The sequence below is a fragment of the Leptodactylus fuscus genome, chromosome 3 (assembly GCF_031893055.1).
Source record: "Leptodactylus fuscus isolate aLepFus1 chromosome 3, aLepFus1.hap2, whole genome shotgun sequence".
Lineage (NCBI taxonomy): Eukaryota > Metazoa > Chordata > Amphibia > Anura > Leptodactylidae > Leptodactylus > Leptodactylus fuscus.
In genome coordinates this window covers 232,796,223-232,818,850 of record NC_134267.1, presented here as the reverse complement: position 1 = coordinate 232,818,850, position 22,628 = coordinate 232,796,223, and the positions used below count along the sequence as shown (strand labels likewise).

The following is a 22,628-nucleotide window of genomic DNA, read 5'->3' as shown; positions in this document are numbered from 1 at the left end:
ATGCCTCCAATTGGTCCCCGGACCGATCGGAGGCATTAACCCCTCCGGCGCTGCTGTCAAAGGCGCCGGAGGCGCCATTTTCCCGGCGGCGCATGGGCGCCGCCATTTTGGCAGGGATCGCCGGCTCCTGGAGCATGCTCCAGGGCCAACGTCACGTTGCCATGACAGCCGGGAGCCTTGTTAAAGGCTCCCAGCCGGTCTGCAAATTCTCTCTTTTGCAGGCTGGTGTATGCAGCCTGCAAAAGAGATGATGCTTTTTTGCAATGCATTAGCATTGTAATGCATTGCATTAGTGATCAGACCCCCTGGGGTTCAACACCCCTAGGGGGTCTAATAAATGCAAAAAAAAAAAAAAAAAAGTAAAAAAAAATATAAAAAGTATTAAAAGTTCAAATCACCCCCCTTTCCCTAGAACAAATATAAAAGTAGTTAAAAACTGTGAAACACATACATGTTAGGTATCCCCGCGTCCAAAATTGCCCGCTCTACAAATCTATAAAAATATTTTTCCTGTTCGGTAAATGCCGTAGCAGGAAAAATAGTCAAAAGTGCCAAACCGCCGTTTTTTCACTGTTTTGATTCTGATAAAAATTTGAATAAAAAGTGATCAAAGCAATAACATTTCCCGAAAATGGTAGAACTAAAAAGTACACCCGGCCCCGCAAAAAAAGACGCCCTATGCATCCCCGTACACTTACGTATAAAAAAGTTACGGCCGTTGGAATATGGCGACTTTTAGAAAAAAAAAATTTTAACACCGTTTTGGAATTTTTTTTAGGGGTCAAAATGTAAATAAAACCATATAAATTTGGTATCCCTGGAACCGTACCGAAACACAGAATACAGGGGACATGTCATTTTGGCTGCACAGTGAACGCCGTAAAACCAAAGCCCGTAAGAAAGTCGCAGAAATGCATTTTTTCTTCAAATCCACCCCATTCTGAATTTTTTTCCTGCTTCCCAGTACATTATATAGAATAAATAATGGTGGCATCATGAAGAAAAATTTGTTCCGCAAAAATTAAGACCTCATATGACTCTGGGAGCGGAGAAATAAAAAAGTTATGGGGTTTAGAAGGAGGGGAGTCAAAAACGAAAATCAAAAAATGCCATCGGCGGGAAGGGGTTAATTTTTGTTCACCGTGTGGGTAAAATATTTTTAGATATGGATCCAAACATGACCAATCTGTTTATCTTGTACTTCAGTTTTCAATGTGCTCTAGGGAAAGTGCGAGGACGACTTGAATTCTTACTTAATTTTTTTAATTTTTTTTTTTATTAAGGCTGGGACCCACGTGGCATAAATACTGTAGTGTAGTCGCTGCGTTTTGGATGAGCTTCTAGTGAATCCCATCCACACATTGCAGAAAAATACACTTTGGAAGTGCTGCTTCCCTACAAGTATAATTGAAGCAGAACGCAGAAAGTCCACTGAGGAAACGCGATGCAACACACCAGAGTTCGAGCAGCAATAAGCTGAAATACACTGCTCAAAAAAATAAAGGGAACACTTAAAGGGGTATTCCCACGTCACATACTCACCAGTCTTCACTGCTGTAAAATCTTCTTTCTTCCTGGTTTCTTGCATCATTTGGTGGGCGGAGTTTCAGAGGCAACCTGTCGCTTAGCTCCACCCACAAATTAGCATGTAGCTCCTCCCACCAATATTGGACTATGAAGTACAGGCAGGAGCAACTCCATTCTGTGTTACATACAGAGACTGCCTGTCTCTGCCATAATGAACACAATTGTATTAGCTAGCCTGATAACTGGGAGAACAGAAGAAATGAAAGCAGCTCCTCTCCCCTATCTGCTAGCAGGACCTAGGTCATGTGGTGTAGACACAGGAATAGCTAGATACACAGGCTCGCTCCCTGCACTTAGCCCCTCCTCCCTCCCCCCTGAGAGCAGCAGATACATCACTTGACTCATGAGCAGCTAAGTCAGGGGCTGTGGCCACAAAGAATTGAATAAAGTAAGATAGTGGACAAACAAAGCAGTTTTGCTGAAGCAGTGTATTTAGGAAAAGTCTTACATTAACAAGCAGTATAGATAGGATCCTTGTGATGGGACAACCCCTTTAAGCAACACACAGCAATGCAGGACGCTTGGCATTTGTTACAGAACACCAGGATTGGCAACTTTGCCACTGGTGCCCTGTTCTCTTCACAGATGAAAGCAGGTTCACACTGAGCACATGTGACTGATGTGACAGAGTCTGGAGACACCGTAGAGAGCGATCTGCTGCCTGCAATATCCTTCAGCATGACCGGTTTGGCAGTGGGTCAGTAATAGTGTGGGGTGGCATTTCTTTGGAGGACCGCACAGCCCTCTATGTGCTTGCCAGACGTAGCCTGACTGCCATTAGGTACCAATATGAGATCCTCAGACCCTTGTGAGACCATATGCTGATGCGGTTGGCCCTGGGTTCCTCTTTTTTTTTTTTTTTTTTCAATTCTTATTTTATTGAGATTTTTCAACATCTTTTACAGAGATGAGTTCACGATAATAACAAGTGATTACAAGATGTTATCAAGGAACAAACAAAGGCAGTATATTGACTAAAGAAAAACATGCTGGTTTTCCCAGCCTGAGTCAAAGGGTATCTATTTGCTCATGACAGTTTAGGATGAAAGTTCTGAAAAAATGAGCAATGTATACTGTTCAATTTAAGTACAGTTTTCAAAACATAAAGAAAAAAAAGGGGGAGTGTGGGGGGGGGGGGTAGGGAAGAAGCTTATAGGGAGGAGAGGTACGAAACTGAGGTTGGTGAAGGAGGGATATAAACATAGTAGTGAGACCTTAAAGAGCTTCCCCACTGATGACAAAGAGTGGGAGGGAATGTCAAAGTAAGAAGATTTTTGTTATCCCGATACCAACACTATGTTAGCAAAAACAAGTTTTAAGAAATGGGGGTGGAGGGGGGGGAAGGGTAGGATGGGAACTAAGGCGAGGAGAAAAGCGATCCCTATGAGTTGCCCACAATTAGCCTATCACCAGAGCCAAGTGGAGTCCAGCAACAGGCCGTTAGGGCCTCCCCAGGGATCCGCTAAATTTGCAATACGACGTCAAGTGAACTGGATGGGGAGTGGAGAAAGATTCCTGATCGGGATCGTGCCCCGAATTCCCTGTCTTATATGGGGTAGCATTAAGAAGAATAGAATAGAATTGTTTTCGAAAAAGGGCATGCTAAATGGTCAACGGGAGAGTAGACAAACTTAGCAGGTGCATATAATAACAGATAAACAGTATTGAACTATCGTGTAAGTCCATAGCGATTCTCAAGCTAAACTTATAAAATAAGCAAAACATTAGCTACTGAACGGAAGAAACCATAGTGTGAGTGAGATATTACTGTATATAAGCACTCATTGTCCATCAGACATATAAAGGGTTATAATGCTCACGAAATTGCTTGTCGCAATTTTGAGATTGCCTTTCTCATTCTTGGGGATCTGGAATTTCCTTCTGCCCATGAGGATAGTGGTGGTAAGTCCGGGATAGGTTCAATATCCGCTATAGGGAGCAAGGATTGAATGGGGACAGGATCAATGTCCAAAAGTTGCCATATTTGGATCAGGTCCTCTGGAGAGTGTATAGTAAATCTTTTGCCTCTTAGAAGGACTGCGAGACCAAAAGGGTACATCCACGCATATTGAATATTGCGAGATCTTAGGATTTCTAGTAGAGGCTTCAGTAGCCTGTGCTTGGCTAAAATGGAAGGAGCAATGTCCTGGTATAATGATATATCAGTGCCCTCAAATGTGATTTTATCTTTATCTCTGGCTGCCAATAATACTGCTGCAGTGTCCACATAGGACAAGCGACCGCATATGACATCCCTGGGTGGATCACCTTGTTTCAGTTTTGCTCTGAGGGCTCTATGAATATAATGTAAATATAAAACGCTCAAACCTGATGAGAATCCACAGGAATGGAAGGCATGATTTGTAGGCAGCTACGGAAGACCTCCGACTGAAGAGGATTACTAGTTGCAATAAGTGTCCCAAAGTAAAACATCCAGCGCCAAAAATAATTAAAACTTCACTTTTACTTATTCCATGATTAAAAAGTAATTACAAGTGGATCCAAAATTGCAAATACAAAAGAATTGCTTACGCGTTTCGGGGCTTGCGTTTTCTTGCCCCTTACTCATAGCATGTTAGTACACAACTGAAAAGATCCTTAAATAGTCCATAAACTCCACCCATATCCCAGGGTTTTAACCCTTCATATAACAGACATATACAAAGATGATACCAATTGATAGGCATAATTATTACACATTACAAGTTCAAGAGACATGTGTTAAATCAACCACACTAATAAGGCAAATACAGTATAAAAAACTCTTTCGATTAAATTTCAAACTCACCCACGGTTTCACCCAGACACCTCGTTGTTTTCCAGTAATCCCGCTAAGTGTGTTGCATCCGTGCGAGACCATTTCCGTATACGCCCACAGTCATGTGATGCGGTCATGTGAGACACAGAATATCCAACGCATCACATGACACTAACCCGGCACCTACAATGTTTTAATATATTAATGTAAGGTCCTGTCAGATATTAAGCCCCGACGGGACTCTAGAATTGAGTTTCCAGATCCAAAAAGCCTCTTTTTTTAAAAGAAGCTTCCTGCGATCTCCACCTCTCCTAGGTATAGGGATGGAGTCAATTGCATAGAATAAAAATGACGCTGTATCACCTCCATGTTCCACAACAAAATGCCGGGATGCGTTCGACATAAATATTGATTTGTTTCAGATTTCTTGACAAACCTTCAACAAGCTCCATTGGTGGAAAAGTAAGAAAGTTATGGATCTCGGAACATGGCGAAAAACTCCAAAATGTGGGAGAAATGCGCATTATCTAAACCTCAGACACCTGGTATGGTTTGCTCTATGTTAATGAAATGTGTGCTGTCACCAGGTCTAGATCAATACTAGAGATGAGCGAGTAGTATTCGATCGAGTAGGTATTCAATCGAATACTACGGTATTCAAAATACTCGTACTCGATCAAGTACCACTCGCTATTCGAATGGAAAAGTTCAACGCAGAACCAGCATTGATTGGCCGAATGCTATACAGTTGGCCAATCAATGCTGGTTCTTCTCCTACCTTTAGAAGTCTTCTCCGTGCAGCTTCCCCGCGGCGTCTTCCGGCTCTGAATTCACTCTTCCAGGCATCGTGCCTGGGCAGAGCCGACTGCGCATGACTGTAAGTGGCCATTTTCTTGTAGTGCGGGCATGCACAGTCAGCTCTGCCCAGGCCCGATGCCCAGCAGAGTGAATTCAGAGCCGGAAGATGCCGCAGGGACGCTGCACAGAGAAGACTTCTCGGAGGATCCAGCCCGACCCTCTCGTGGACTTGGTAAGTTTAATTTGATCGAATGTTGCCTAACCCTGAAACGAGCATTTCCCCCCCATAGACTATAATAGAGTTCGATATTCGATTCAAGTAGTCGAATATTGAGCGGCTACTCGAAACGAATATCGAACATTTTACTGTTCGCTCATCTCTAATCAATACCTCTCCGAGGCCTTCACAAACATTATGGAGGCCCATGTGTCTGGATCGGGAAGATGGCCAAACTATTGGATATCAAACTGTCCAGAAGAACGCAAGGTTTTTCTCCATAAAACTTTCTGCCATCCTTGAGGTCTACCATGGCAAAACGACATTGAGAGTTTCAGGAAGAAAAACTTTCACTATCTAAAACAAATGTAAAGCACCATGGAATTAATGGTGCTATATAAATAAACAATAATAATAATAACATCCGACCATAGTTTTCTCCAGCTAGGCAAGCAACAAGACTTATGGAACAATCTCCAATGGAAAGAAGAAGCAATTATTTTGCCACAAGGGCAGAAGACATGTAGGGCAGAAAATACAGATGGCATTTCGCCATGGAAAAAAAAAAATGCTGACTGTGAACATAGTGGTACAAAATTTTATGGTTTGTAACAGCTTTATCTTGGTGGGGGCCACTTCTCATTACACAACCTATTATGAACTCTTCATTGTATCAGAGGCAGCCTGAGGATAATGAGTAGAACTTGCAACAAGCAATGACAGTATACTGTACATACAAGTAAATGGTGGGGAAAAAAATAAGAAATGGAAGTTTCTTGAATACTTTCCCGCCAGGGATCCCACTCACAAAATTCAACCCAAAAACAAGAACTCCAGATGACTCATCAATATCAGATCATTGCAGATGGCCATGTGACAAGTAGATATGATGTACGGATGATTCCAAGGATAGGTCATCGATATCACAACTTCGGAAAACCCCTTCCGTGTCTGTGTCATACTATTAACACTTGGCGCCATAATAGCACTGCGGATTCATGTCGTGGGCACAGGATCTGTGCTTGCAGCTCTCGGCTGTACAAGGTGGTTTGATTTCTCTATAAAACATTTCCCACACTTTGAAGATCAAGATTGCTTCTCTTTTGTGTGAATTCTTTCGTGTACAACAAGATTTGATTTTTCTATAAAGCGTTTCCCACATTCAGAACAGGAAAATGGTTTCTCCCCTGTGTGAATTTTTTCGTGTTTATTAAAACTCGATTTATCTGGAAAGCGTTTCCCACACTCTGAACATGAATAAGGCTTCTCTCCTGTGTGAGTTCTCATATGTCTAACAAGCGTTGCTTTCCCTCTAAAACACGTTCCACATTCTGAGCAAGAAAATGGCTTCTCCCCCGTGTGAATCCTCTGATGGTTAATAAGATTTGTTCTCCTTGTGAAACAGTTTCCGCATTCTGAACATACAAATGGTTTCTCTCCTGTGTGAATTCTCTCATGTTTCACCAGAGTCGATCTCTGTGTAAAGCGTTTTCCGCATTCTGAACATGCAAATGGCTTCTCTCCTGTGTGAATTCTCTCATGTTTAATGAGACTTGATTTATCAGGACAACATATGTCACATTCTGAACAGGAAAATGGCTTGTCTCCTGTGTGATTTTTCTGATGTCTAAGAAGAAGTGATTTCTCTCTAAAATATTTCCCACATTCCGAACATGAATATGGCTTCTCTCCAGTGTGAATTGTCTCATGTTTAAGCAGCCTTGATTTTTCTACAAAACATTTCCCACATACTGAACATGCAAATGGCTTCCCTCCTGTGTGAATTCTTTCATGCGTAACAAGACACGATTTATCCCTAAAACATTTCCCACATACTGCACATGCGAATGGTTTCTCTCCCGTGTGAACATTCTTGTGCTTAACAAGACGTGATTTATATGTAAAACATTTCCCACATTCTGAACACTGAAACGGTTTCTCTCCTGTATGAATTTTCTGGTGCTTAACAAGACGCGATTTATAAGCAAAACATTTCCCACATTCCGAACATTGAAATGGTTTCTCTCCCGTGTGAATTATCTCATGTCTCACAAGACGTGTTTGAGAGGTAAAACATTTCCCACATGTTGAACATGAATATGGCTTCTCTCCTGTGTGAGTTCTCTCATGTCTAACAAGCTTTGATTTGTCGCTAAAACATTTCCCACATTCTGAACACCGAAATGGCTTCTCTCCTGTGTGAATTCGCTCGTGTTTAACAAGAACTGATTTGTATGCAAAATATTTCCCACATTCTGAACATGAAAATGGCTTCTTTCCTGTGTGAATTCTCTCATGTCTAACAAGCTTAGATTTAGAAGTAATAGATTCTCCACATTCAGAATAGGAGTTTGGCTTTTTCCCTCTGTGTATAGAAAGTTGTGACCCTTCTGCAAACTGTTCTCCACTTTCACTGCATTGAAACCTATTAACCCGTTTGTGACCTGTACTTTTGGTAACAATGTGAGATCGGCCATAAGGGTCCTTGGGATTCAGAAGGTTACATGATTGTGGAGGGAAATTACGACTAGTGAGGTTTTCTCTTGAAGAGTCCTCCATGATATCTTCATCTTCTACTTTACAATTTAGTGATGATGTGCTGTTTTCCTCAAAGTTCTTACTGGAATTCTCTGTTGGGATTAAAAATGGATATAATAAATAATTAAATATTTTACAGATTTTTAAAGATTTTTCTCAAACCATGTTAGTGGTGACAGTCTTGTTAAAGTGGTCCTTTAAGATGTATCTTTGCCTCTAATACTGTACTATTTCTATCTTACATCAATATGTTTACCATGTTTAGATAACACTCAAAGGTGGAAAATTTTGCAAAAAAAATAAAATCATTTTGATTTTAATCTTAATTTTATATATATATTTTTTTTTATAGTTTGGACTCTCCGTCCTTGAGCGTACAAGTTTTTTTTTCTCACCAAACCCGTGTTACGTAATATACATTTAATATGCCTATTATTTGATCTGCATTTATATTAGATTTCTAGTAATGATAATAAATATCTTAATATCTAGAGATACTAGATACATGGTACTTCATAGTGTCCTGTTCATCACTGTCAAAGCTGCCTCCCCCCAACATGTGGAAGAATACAGGAAGTGAGAAGAGGAGACAGCAGGCAAACTATACCAGATCAATGGGTCACTGGATAAAATGAAGGCCTATGGATATGTTTGATGTATACGGTAGGTGTAGGGATTCAACTTGATGTAAAAAGAACTTACACTGGGGCACTCCTACATTACATGTCATGGCTATATGCACTGCACATAAGATAAGTACTTTAACATGGCCACCAGTGCCAGTCTGTGCAAATAGTAATACATATAAAGATATATATGTATCTCTTCTTACCATGTGATGTAAGCGGCTGGTAGTTTTCCATCATGGCGTCCTTGTACAGATCCTTGTGTCCTTCTAAATACTCCCACTCCTCCATGGAGAAATAGACAGTGACATCCTGACACCTTATAGGAACCTGACAACACAATGATACGGTCATCCCCCGACCCCTCCATGGTGTTACTGTATAACATCCCAGCATTCCCAGCAGCGCTCACCTCTCCAGTCAGCAGCTCAGTGATCTTGTTGGTCAGTTCTAGGATCTTCTGCTCCTGTATCAGTGAGTGCGGGGGAGGGTCTGTGATGGGGCTGTGGCTCCTGCTCCGTCCTCCTGACTCATGGACATGGCGGCTGGGAGTCACACAGTCACCCGATGTCTTCTTCACTATTGTATAATCCTGTGTATGGAGGGAAAGTTACTTATTCAGATAAATGAACAATGTGATCCCTGTATAGAGCTGTAATGAGAGCACAACTGGAATACTGGGGTCAGTTCTGGAGACCTCATCTAAACTAGAACGCCAAGACAGAACACATTGGACAAACCATCGCCAGATTTTGCTTCAGGTACCATCTTTATGCAGATGACACCCAATTATACACATCTTCCCGTGACTTCACCCCTGCACTCATAGAGAACACCAGTGACTGTCTCTCTGCTGTCTCTAATATCATGTCCTCGCTCTGAAACTAAATATCTCCAAGACTGATCTACTACTGTTTCCACCATCTAATAGATCTGTCACTGATATATCCATTGCAGTCTCAGGCCTTACTATAACTCCTAGGCAGCAGGCCCGCTGCCTCGGGGTTATGTTTGACGCAGACCTTTCCTTCACCCTACATGTTGAATCACTCGCACGTTCATGTCACCTCCACCTCAAAAACATCTCCAGAATACGCCCTTTCCTTACCAGAGATACACTAAAGACACTTATTGTCTCTCTGATTCATTCTCGCCTTGACTACTGTAACTCCTTACTAATCCGTCTTCCCCTCACTAAACTCTCCCCTCTACAATCTATTCTGAATGCAGCGGCCAGGCTCATCTATCAGGCTAGACGCTACAGCGATGCCTCCGGTCTGTGCCAGTCGCTACATTGGCTGCCTATTCATTATAAAATATAAAGTTATCCCCCTCCTCCACAAAGCTCTCCATAATGCCGCACCTCCCTACATTTCCTCCCTCATCTCTGTCTACCGCCCAACCCGTGCTCTCCGCTCACTCAGTGACCTAACACTTACATCCTCTATTATCAGAACCTCCCACGCTCGTATACAAGACTTCTCCCGAGCTGCACCACTTCTCTGGAATGCTCTACCCCGGACAATCAGATTAACTCCCAACTTCTACAGTTTCAAGCGCAAACTAAAGACGCATCTTTTCAGACAGGCCTATCACAATGTCTAACGTAAACCCTTAACCCTCCTCTGTCCCCGCTTCCACATTACCCCACATGATATGATGTCATCTCTGGATAACTTTATCTGTCCAAACTCCATCCACATGTTAAAGGACACGACTGTCGACGGCTCATAAAGTTTTATGTTTATGTAATGACAGTCACCTCTATTACAGAAGTGTCTGACCTCTGTATAAGCAATGCCGCCCCTGCTACCTCCTGTGTCACCCCCTCTACCTCATAGATTGTAAGCTCTTGCGAGCAGGGCCCTCAGTCCCATTGTGTGGAATGACTTTCTTTGTAATGTATCTCTGTATTTGAACCCTACAAATTGTACAGCGCTGCGGAATATGTTGGCGCTATATAAATAAAATTTATTATTATTATTAATACAATAATAGTCAATGGTCTCAAGCACAAAACTGGCCAGTTAAGAACAAATGGAGCAAAAGGGGATCTTTTCCTGGTGGTGCCGCCGACTCAAAACACCTTATTAAGCTGAAGGAGAAATTGTTGTTTGTTTTTTTTTTAATATAGAGCCCCATATAGGGATCACAATGTACATTTTCCCATATCAATATGTCTTTGTAGAATGGGAGGAAATCCACGCAAACATGGGGAGAACATACAAAATCCTTGAAGATGTTGTTCCTGGCGGGATACGAACCCAGGACTCCAGCACTGCAAGGCTACAGTGCTAACCACTGAGCCACCATGTTGCCCTTTTCTAGGTTTCCATATACATGTCAATGTAATAGCTAAAATCCTCTACTCCAGGCCACACTCTGCCCATCTGACACTCTTCTTCCTGGCCGGCCCTCCCCTTCTCATTACAACGCTCCTCCTACTTGTCTATTCTGGATTTTCCCTTCATTGTGTTTCTTGGTAAATAACACAATACAGAAAAATAGAAAGTTTACCTCTCCGGTCAGCAGGTAGATGATCTCCAAGGTGAAGTTTAATATTCTTCTGGTAATCTCGTTCCTGTCCTTCTCCATTCTTGGAGGGTAATTCTGGATGAGTTTGTAAAACAACTGGATCCAATAGAGGCTTCTAGAACTGTTGGCATCTGAGATATACAAGAGGCCCTAAATCATATAGAGCACAACATATACAGGAGGTCTTGTAAATGGGGGTCCCAACTCTTGAACCTATACCCATTATGAAGAATGGGGGGTGCCCTGCTGCCACATCCAGATGGACTGGTAACACCCAGCTGTCAATTAATTAAAGGGATGTTCCAACTCATTTTTAATATTTTATACAGCTGCAAGTGCCGTATTGCCCAAACATAAGAAATAACTATACACCTGTGCCGTCTGCAGCAGCGGCAGCAGATTGAGACCTTGGGTGTGTGACTCAAACAAGCAGAGTAGTCTGCTATAGGGTTCACAATAATATACTGGAAGACCCCATTATCTGCCCTTTTGTATAACCTCAAACGAAGACTAGGGGCTTCAAATTGATGTGAAAAGGGCCTAAATTGGGGAGCTGTAAATTTATGTCATGGGTATGCACATCATGATATAAGGGCTTCAACATGGCCACCAGTGTCAGCCTGTATCCATAATAATGGAAGTTTCCAGAGCATCTTCTCTGCCTTGGAAACATGTTAAGGCGGCCCTGGAGACAGCGCTGCCTTACCACTCACCTATCAGCAGCAGCGCTGTTCCAGCGGCCGCCCACAGATGTCTTTTACTGCGGACCAGTTAAATTCCCACTCGACTCAATACGGTAATTGACTCAACTGTATTAAGTCGCTGCAATGGGCCTCCGCTCCAGTCCCAGCCTCCTCCCCCGGCTACATCACCATCACACACCAGGTGGCGAGGCCACGTTAGCTCAGGCCTGCACCCGGCGTGTGTCGATGACGTCTTACTGCAGGAGCAGCTGCGGGAGAGGATGAGCAGTGGCAGCAGAAGATGAGCAGCAGCGGCAGGTCAGTAAGTATGAGAACTTAATGTTTGTTTGTTGTTTTATAATAGGCCGCTACCTGCTGAAGTATTCCCAGCAGGTATCGGCCTATTTACCAACCTCCCCGGGCCTGCTCACTGCCGACCCCCGCGTCACCTTATACTATAGGCCGCGGAGGCTGGCAGCGAGTAGGCCCGAGCCCCAGCCACCATCCCACTGCTGAGTATAATAATCAGAGCTCCAGGGGAGGTGAAAGAAAATAATAAACAGTTTTACTCACCTCTCTGGCATCCGATGTTAATCCTAGCCGGCTTCAGGCCTACATTACCATATAGGCCTGAAGGCGGCTAGGATTAACATGAGCACAAACAGCTTTTCCCCCTCGGCTTATACTCGAGTCAATAAGTTTGTGGTAAAACTAGGGGGAGTCGGCTTATATTCGCGTCGACTTATGCTCGGCGACCATCTAACTTAACTGAACTTGAATTGTTTTGTAAAGAGGAATGGTCCAAAATCCCTTCATCCAGGATCCAGGAACTGATTAAAAGCTACAGGAAGCAACTAGAGGCAAAAGGAAGAGCTACTAAATATTAATGTCACTTTTCTGTTGAGGTGCCCATACTTTTGCACCGGTCAAATTTTGGTTTAATGCATATTGCGCATTTTCTGTTAGTACAATAAACCTCATTTCAATCCTGAAATATTACTGTGTCCATCAGTTATTAGATATATCAAACTGAAATGGCTGCTGCAAACACCAAAATATTTAGAACTAAAAATGATTAAGATTAATAGGGGTGCCCAAACTTTTTCATAGGACTGTATATATATATATATATATATATAGTATATACACACTTCTCACCTTGTGATATAATCGGCTGGTAGTTTTCCATCATGGCGTCCTTGTACAGGTCCTTGTGTCCTTCTAAATACTCCCACTCCTCCATGGAAAAATAGACAGTGACATCCTGACACCTTACAGGAACCTGACAACACAATGATACGGTCATCCCCCGACCCCTCCATGGTGTTACTGTATAACGTCCCAGCATTCCCAGCAGCGCCCACCTCTCCAGTCAGCAGCTCAGTGATCTTGTTGGTCAGTTCTAGGATCTTCTGCTCCTGTATCGGTGAGTGCGGGGGAGGGTCTGTGATGGGGCTGTGGCTCCTGCTCCGTCCTCCTGACTCATGGACATGGCTGCTGGGAGTCACACACTCACCCGATGTCTTCTTCACTATTGTATAATCCTGTGTATGGTGAGAGACACTTAGGGAACTGAACATTGTGATCCTGTTGTATAGAGCCCTAGTGAGATCACATCCAGAATATTGGGGTCAGTCAGTTCTTGAGACCTCAACCACAACAAATTAGAACTAGTGCCAAGATGGGATACACAAATGGTGGAAGATCTCCAGTACAAACGGTATCAGGCAGGAAAAAATGGAATCAGCCGAGGGGGAAATGCAGCAGCTACTGGAAAATGTCAAAAGAGTTTTTGGGTGCAGTAGGTGCTGAGTGCTGGGGAAGGGGAGGGGGTGTTTTGGTTGTCTGTCTGCCCCTTCCCCGAACTTGAGGACTGTTTTTTTTTCTCCCACTTGGAATTCAGCCTGGCAGAATATAGGGTATCTGCAGGGCTCCTATTAACCCCTTCCTGACGGAACAGGAGCACTGCAGATCCCCTATATTCAGTAGACCGGGCACTGTCAGACACAGGGATACCTAATGTGTTTGTGTTTCACAGTCATTTTCTACTTTTATATGTATTCTAGGGAAAGGAGGGATTTACAACTTTTATTTACTTTATTTTTTTATTGTATTTTTTTTTAAAGCTCCTTCCCCCCCCCCCCCCCTATTTTATGGGAAATTCTATCCATTACTATCGCAGCTGGTCATAGACCACCCCCTCCCCCCAAAAAAAAGAAAATTAAAAAAAAATTATACTTATACTCGAGTATATACGGTAATTGTATTGTATAAATGTTGAAACTTTTCCACATGATATAGGAGCAAAGAAACTAAACACAAGAACACGGGGGAACAAGGGGCAACACGGTGGCTCAATGGTTAACACTGCAGCCAAATCCTGCCAGGAACGACATCTGCAAGGAGTTTGTATGTTCTCCCCGTGTTTGCGTGGATTTCCTCACTTTCTACAAAAACATACTTAAATGAAAAAAATAAAATAAAAAGTACATTGTACATCCCGCCGCCAGTCTTCTACATAGAAGTCAAAATCCTCTCCTCTAGGCCACACTCCGCCCCCCTGACTCTTCTTCCTGCCCGGCCCTTTCCTTCTCATTACATCGCTCCTCCCTTGTCTATTACGGATTTTTCCTTCATTGTGTTTCTTGGCTAATAATACAGTACAGAAGGCTTACCTCTCCAGTCAGGAGGTAGATGATCTCCAAGGTGAAGTTTAATATTCTTTCGGTAATTTTCTTCCAATCTTTGTCCATTCTTGAGGTTATTCGAGTTGAAGGCTTCTAGTATTGTTGGCACCTGAGGTATAGGAGAGACCATAAATCATATACACTGTCTACCAATAAGTATTTGGACACCCATACAAATGAAGATATCTGCGGTCGTGATGTACGTCACGCCTTCCACCGTTAAATAGGAAACTGCATTGGCATTAGTCTCATGCAAGATGCCACGAAGTGCAGAGTTGTCCGATTTCAAGAAATTGTGGGGGTACCACAGAAATGGTCCATCTTAAAGGGACATAGCAAGCAAATTGAATTACTCAAAATCGACAGTGACCTATGTGATTACAAAGTGGAAGGTGAACGGTGATTGTCAGAATGTGCCCCGAGTTGAAAGACCCCCGAAACTGGGAGATAGAGACCGACGAGTGCTGGCCAGAGAAAACAAACATGTTCGGTATCCCTGTGTGCGTATCAGTCCCCACTACCCAAAAAATAGCATTATCCATCCAGTATGGTGAAAGCCGTTAAAAAAAAAAAAAAAAAAAAAGCGTTGTGCAAATTAACATATTTTGGTCATCTCGCTTTCCCCAAAAAACAAAAATTAATAAAAAAATAAATAAAAATCATATATACTGAATAATGGTACCAATAGAAAGTACAACTTGTCCTGCAAATAAGGAGCTCTGACAGATCTCCATCAACAGGACAGTATAAAACATTTATAGTTGTCAGACTACGGTGACCCCATGAAAATCGCTCAATTTCAAAATCTGACGTTTTATTAATAAAACGTAATAGAACAATATAAATCTGGTATCGACGCAATTGTAACGACTAGAGATGAGCGAGTAGTGTTTGATCGAATACATGGCTCCCATTGGAATGTGTGTAAGCGGCCAAACACCAAGGGGTTAAATGCATCAAATGCTTAACCCCTCGGTGTTCGGCCGCTTACACGCATTCCTATGGCGGCGAGGTATTCGATCAACTACTAATCACTCATCTCTAGTAACGACCCCCCCCCCCCAGACCATGCCGCCATGTCATGTCTAATGCAGAGCGAACGCCATAAAAAGAAAATGCAAAAAATGACGATAGAATTGTGTTATGTCACATGGACCCGCAAAAAACATGGTGCAAAATGAAAGTACAAGGCGTCACATAGGCCACGTGGACAAAAAAATGAAAAAGTTAGGAATTTCGGAAGACGGGGAAGAAAATAGGAAAAATCTCGCCAACCGTTAACGTACAAAGTACCCTGTGCATGTAAGGGGTTAATATAACTAATGGAGGTCACAAAATCCAACGTCATCATCTTACCTTAGGGCTGAGGTCACACAAGGGGTTCTGTGACGATTTCCTCTGCTGCTGGCTGATAACAGAGAGAACATCAGTGACCACCTGACCAGGACCTGCTCTGTATCTACTGCACTGCCAGAGCTGAAGGACCTGTGGTGATGTCACCGTCATGTGATCAGTACAGTGGGCGGAGCTGAGTTGGAGAGGGTAAATTGCGGCTCAAGGACCTGTGGTGATGGTCATGTGACAGGAGGGGGCGGGTCCTTGTACGAGTTCTCTCCTCATAGCCGCCTATGACATGTTAGGGCTAGTTCACACGTGAACTGCCCGCGCGGGTTTTGACACAGAGAGAGCCGCGGCGAGCCGCGTCTCTCTCTTGTCAAAACCCGCCCGCCGCGACCATCGCTGTCGCGGCTTAACCCTCTGCTGTCGGCTCAAATGAATGAGCCGACATAGGAGGGAGCTGCCGGGGGCGGAAGCCGCGCGGCTGAACCTGCGCGGCTTCCGCCTGAAGAAAGGACATGTCCTTTCTTTTCTCCGCTAGCAGCAGCTCGCCGCTAGCGGAGAACAGAAGCCCGGCGGTCTCCATAGACCACCATTATAAGGGGAGGTTTTGGACGCGAAATCCGCTGTCAAAAACCTCCCCTTATACTCACGTGTGAACTAGCCCTTAAGAGCCTGGGCATGCTGGGAGTTGTAGTTCTATACAAGGAACCAACCGAACAGAAATCTATACACATTAAAAAGGGATTACCTAAGAAACCACACAGACCCCATAGACTGTAATGGGGTCCGTGGGTTTTCCACACAAAACATACGGAGAAAAAAGTACTGCAAGGGGAAACCCAAACACTGATGTGAACTGGGCCTTATATGTATAAAAATGAGTTTCTGTCTGTCTGTCCCTCTGTCTGTCTGTTCTTTATGCACGACCAAACAACTGGACCGATCTTAACCAAATTTGCCACACAGGTACATCAGGTGTCCGGGAAGGTTTTAGACCGGGTCTCAGCTCTCTAGGATGTACCGTTCCTGAGATACAGTAGTCCCAAAAAAATAACCTGCATTAGCCAATACAAACCTGACCGTCTTTAACCCCTTAAGGCCATTTTTTGGGTTCGCATTTTCGTTTTTCCCTCCTCACATTTCAAGAGCCATAACTTTTTCATTTTTCAGTTCACAGAGTCACACGATGACTTATTGTTTGCGGGACAAATTGTACTTTGTAATGGCACCATTCAATATGCTGTGCATTGTACTGGGAAGCTGGAAAAAAATTCAGAATGAGGTGCGATTGGAGAAAAAATGCATTTGCGCCATTTTCAAATGGGTTTAATTTTTACAGCGTTCACTGTTTGGTACAAATGACATGTTACCTGTGTTCTACGTGTCAGTACGAACACGGTGATACGAAATTTATATAGTATTTTTAATGTTTTGATACTTTTTAAAAAATGAAAAACTTTGCAAAATAGAAAAAAAATTGTCTCGTCATGTTGTGACACCTGTAACTTTTTCATATTTCCATGTATGGAGCTGGGTGCGGTGTCTTTTTATGCGGGACAAGATGACGTTTTTATTGATACCATTTGGGGAAAGATCTGATGGTTTGATCACTTTTTATTCAATTTTTTATAGGAGGCAAAGTGTTGAAAAAAACGCTATTTGGCCATTTTTATTTTTTTTTCCACTACGCTGTTCACAGTATGGGATAAATGTTTTAATAGTTCGGGCATTTTGGAGCACGGGGATACCTAATATGTTTATGTTTAATGTTCTTTATTTACTTTTATATCTGATCTAGAGAAAGGGGGGTGATTTGAACTTTTATATTTTTTTAATACTTTTAAAAACTTTTTTTTCTTCTTTTATATTTATGATCAGACCCCTTAGGTACCTTGAAACCTAAGGGGGTCTGATCGCTCATACAATACTACAGTATTGCAGTGAATAGCAAAATCACAGCAGTTCTATTAGAGGCTGCCTCTGACATTGTGCAATAGAACCAATGCTATGACAAGCCTGGAAGCCTTCAATAGGCTTCCGGCTGTCATAGCTACCGATCACCGCCCTCCTGTGACGATCGGCGGAAAATGGTGGTGCCCGTGCCACCTGCACGATTTACACGATGCGGTCAGTTTGTAAAGGGTTAACAGCAGCAATCGGTGCAGGCACCGACCGCTGCTGTTAGTGGCAGGTCTTTGCTGTATTATACAGCCGGCATCTGCCCTGTATGGAGCGAGCTCCGCTCCTGAGCTCGCTCCATACATCCCCATGCGACCCATGACGTAATACTACATCAAAGGTCGCTAAGGGGTTAACTCATATTCCAACTGCAATACACACGGTCACATGTCCCTTATCAGCCAATTGAAGCTCGTAATTGCTTAGTCTCCACCTGCACACATCTTTACACCAGGTTTCCATAACATCCCAGCCATTTTTCTTTACTGCTGTAGGCCACATACACACAGCTTTACTCCAGATTTCCATAACAACCAATCACAGGTTTTCCACTGATATCCACATGATGCTAATGGACCAATGGAAATTTGCAGGTTCTTCAGTCTTCACATGTACACAGCTTTACACCAGATTTCCATAGCAACCAACCTATTCTTATGGGGCCACTACACAAACAAAAAATGAAATATACCCGTGCAAAGCCACTGCATCTCCTATGTCTGGTTCACACTAGCTTTCGAGTTTCCATCCTTTGGTTCCGCATGCGCTGTAGACTGTAATGGGGTCCGCCGGGTTCTACCTAATTTTGTAAGGAACCGACAAAGAGAAAAGTCATGCAGGGCATTTCTTTCTGCCGATTTTCAGCTAAATCTGTGGCAGATGTGAGCCTAGCCTTAATCGCACCATCCTTAAAAGGTGCCCCAAAACGCTAACATCCAGGAGGCCCACACTAGGTTGCCTCAGTGGAAACCTATACATATCAACCACATACTGTAGGTGTGACCTCCTCATCACTCTGCAGACCTAGGGCATGCAAGATGATTTGGCACCAAAGCCACCAGACATTAGAGGACCAGCCATCATCTCGAGCCTTCCCCACAATGCCATCTCCACACTGCTTGCTCTGAGACGTTGCATAATCATCCTTCAAGGACATATTTATGGAGTCAGTAGTGTCTAAGTACAGTCACAAAAAATTCAATGACACATCATGTTGATTTTTTTTAGCATATTTAATGTATTGAATATATTTTAAAATATCAGTTTTTAATCAAACAGTATATTGGAAAAATAAAAGTTAGAAGTAAAAGTTGCAGAGTTGGAAAACATTTAGTTTTTTCTTTGTTAATGAAATGTGTGGTGTCGCCAGGCCTAGATCAAGCACTTTGAGGCCTTCAGAAGGGTCATGGATGCCTATGTGTCTGGAAAGGAGAGATGGCCAAATAATTGGATATAAACCGTTCCACTGCCCAGAAAAGCATCTACAAGTGGATATTCCAGACAACTGCCATTTGGCCCAAGCTAGTCTGCCCCAACCAGATAAGACTGAGACAAGGACTCAAGGTTCTTCACCATAAAAACTTTTGCTACCTTTGATGTCTACCATGACAAAAACTACATTGAGGGTGAACCAAAGGAAAACTTTGCTGTCCAAAACATTAGAGCATAGTTTGCCCCAGGACAGCTGGGCAAGCAACATGACTTCTGGAACAATCTATAATGGAAAGAAGCAGCAGTTATTTGGCCAAAGGAGCCGAAGACTCGTAGGGCAGAAAAAAGGCGATAGTGACTGAGGACCTGGTGGTACAAATTTTATGACTCTGGGCAGGTTGACTTTATCTGGGTGGGGGTCACTTATTGCACAATCCATTATGAACTCTTCATTGTATCAGAGGCGGCCTGAGGATAATGAGACACCACGAGTAAGAAAGATTGAAGCTCAGTCTAAAGTAATCCATAAACATACAAGTACAACCCTCCAAGGAATGGTGGGAGAAAATAAGAAATGGAAGGTTCATGGATCCCTCCACCCAAAAATAAGTACTAATAATGATTGATATTGATGAAGGAAAGGTGATCAACATCAGATCGTTGGGGGACCGATGATGTTGTAGATGGCCATGTGACCTCTGGCCTGACCACAAACTCTTCAAACAGGTTACCTGCTAAGGGTATGTTCAAACACGTGTATTTTCCGCTGCCGTATTCAACCGAGGTATAGATGTGACGGCATGCCGATGCACGGCATTGACATTCTGTCATTGCTTTCCTCTGCTGATAAGGCCCAGATTAATGGGCCTAATCAGCAGGGAGTCCCAAGCCATGGAATATACGGAAAGCTCGAGCAGGACACTTGACTTTTTCTGTGATCTCTGTGTGCGAAGCAGAATCTTCCGCAGATTCAAGGGCTGAATTTGCCCTCAAATCTGCAGTAAATTCATCCATGTGAGCCTACCCTAATAGTCAGCAAATAGTAATAGTATTCTAAGGATAGGTCATCAATATCTTAGTCCTGGAAAACCCCTTTAATGTCTTCAAACCCAATGTTAAAAACCTATAACAGAACATCAAAACTCCTTATTTGCCGTGTGAATTTTCTGATGTCTAACAAAATTTGATTTAACGTTAAAACATTTCTCACATTCTGGACATGAAAATGGTTTCTCTCCGGTGTGAATTTTCTTATGTTTGCCTAAAGCTGAATGAACTGAAAAACATTTCCCACATTCTGAACATGAATATGGCTTCTCCCCTGTGTGAATTCTCTCATGTACAAGAAGATTTGATTTATCTGTAAAACGTTTCCCACATTTAGAACATGAAAATGGTTTCTCCCCTGTGTGAATTCTTTCATGTTTATTAAAACTTGACATATCTGGAAAGTGTTTCCCGCATTCTGAACATGAATATGGCTTCTCTCCTGTGTGAATTCTCAAATGTCTAACAAGCGCTGTTTGCCTGCTAAAACATTTCCCACATTCTGAGCATGAAAATGGCTTCTTGCCCGTGTGAGTCATGTGATGTGTAACAAGAGTCGATTTCTGCATAAAACATTTTCCGCATTCTGAACATACAAATGGCTTCTCCCCTGTGTGAATTCTCTGATGTTCAACAAACTTAAATTTTGATGGAAAACATTTCCCACATTCAGCACAAGAGTGTGACTTTTTCCTTGCGCTAACTTTTTTGCGTACAGAAAGTTGTGAGCATTTTTTGTGGTCTGTACTTGTGGTAACAATCTGAGATTGGTCAGGAGAAGGTTCCTCGTGTTTTGGGGGATCACATGATTCCGGAGGTACGTTAAGACTAGTGAGAGTTTCTCCTGAATCGCGTTCCACAATATCTTCGTCTTCTACTGTATAATTTAGCGATGATATGACGTCTCCCTCAGAGTTCTTGGGATTTTCTGTTCCGATTAAAAAAATGGATTTCATAATTTTTATTTAAAACAAAAATTTATAACATTCCTATTATAATGTAAAATTTCATTTTTTATGTTTTTTTTTATTTTTATTGTATTCAGAACTGGTTGCACAATGTTTTTGATGCCTCAATGTTATCCATTGCATCAGTTTTTAACAGTGAAAAAAATTTGATGAATTTCATTGGTCTTTTTTTTTTGGGCCCAACCTACTGATCACTTTTTAGGGGACAGAACATGGTCATCAATATGTTTTCCATCAGTTAAAAACAGATCCAATGATTTCTATTAGGTTCATGTATCTGTGAAAACCAACAAAGATAAAGCAGCAGAAAGTCAAGACGAAATACCGATGCAAGACATAGACAAGAGCGGAAAATGAAGACGAACTGAGCTGTTACCAGGGAAAGTCAAATGGCTGTATCTCCGGTTTTATACCACCAAGAAAATTGGTTATGGCTATAATAGAATCCGAGATAGCTAAACACACAGTCTGGAATTTAACCTAATATGCTGTTATTTTTGGATAGTAAAGATTTATATGCACATGGGGATACCCCATCTCCAGAATACACCCTTTCCTCACCAGAGATACACTAAAGACACTTATTGTCTCTCTGATTCATTCTCGCCTTGACTACTGTAACTCCTTACTAATCGGTCTTCCCCTCACTAAACTCTCCCCTCTACAATCTATTCTGAATGCAGCGGCCAGGCTCATCTATCAGGCTAGACGCTACAGTGATGTCTCTGGTCTGTGCCAGTCACTACATTGGCTGCCTATTCATTATAGAATAAAATATAAAGTTATCACTCTCATCCACAAGGCTCTCCATAATGCCGCACCTCCCTACATTTCCTCCCTCATCTCTGTCTACCGCCCAACCCGTGCTCTCTGCTCACTCAATGACCTAACACTTACATCCTCTATTATCAGAACCTCCCACGCTCGTATACAAGACTTCTCCCGAGCTGCACCACTTCTCTGGAATGCTCTACCCCGGACAATCAGATTAACTCCCAATTTCTACAGTTTCAAACGCAAACTAAAGACGCATCTTATCAGACAGGCTGATCCCAATTCTTAATGTAAACCCTTCTGTACTGTCATTAGAATCCCCAAAATTTAACCCTCCTCTGTCCCCGCTCCCACATTACCCCACGATATGATGCCATTTCAGGCTAACTCCATAGGTCCAAGCTCCATCCACAGGTTACAGGACACGACTGGTGACGGCTCATAAAGTCTTATGTTTGTGTAATGACAGTCACCTCTATTACAACATTGTCTGACCCCCGTATAAGCAATGCCGCCCCTGCTACCTCTTGTGTCACCCCCTCTACCTCATAGATTGTAAGCTCTTGTGAGCAGGGCCCTCAGTCCCATTGTGTGAAGTGACTTTTCTTGTAATGTATCTTTCTGTCTGTATTTGAACCCTACAAATTGTACAGCGCTGCGAATATGTTGGCGCTATAGA

General features: G+C 42.6%; 1 protein-coding gene across 1 annotated transcript in view; it reads right to left on the bottom strand.

Moving 5' to 3' along the window:
- Positions 1–22,628, bottom strand: part of LOC142198606 (uncharacterized) — a 200,701-nt gene that overhangs the window by 19,846 nt on the left and 158,227 nt on the right. Inside the window, 3 exon segments of the mRNA XM_075269633.1 lie at positions 6,457–7,667; positions 13,233–13,253; positions 20,354–20,910. Of these exon segments, the coding sequence (XP_075125734.1) occupies positions 6,457–7,667; positions 13,233–13,253; positions 20,354–20,910 (1,789 nt within the window).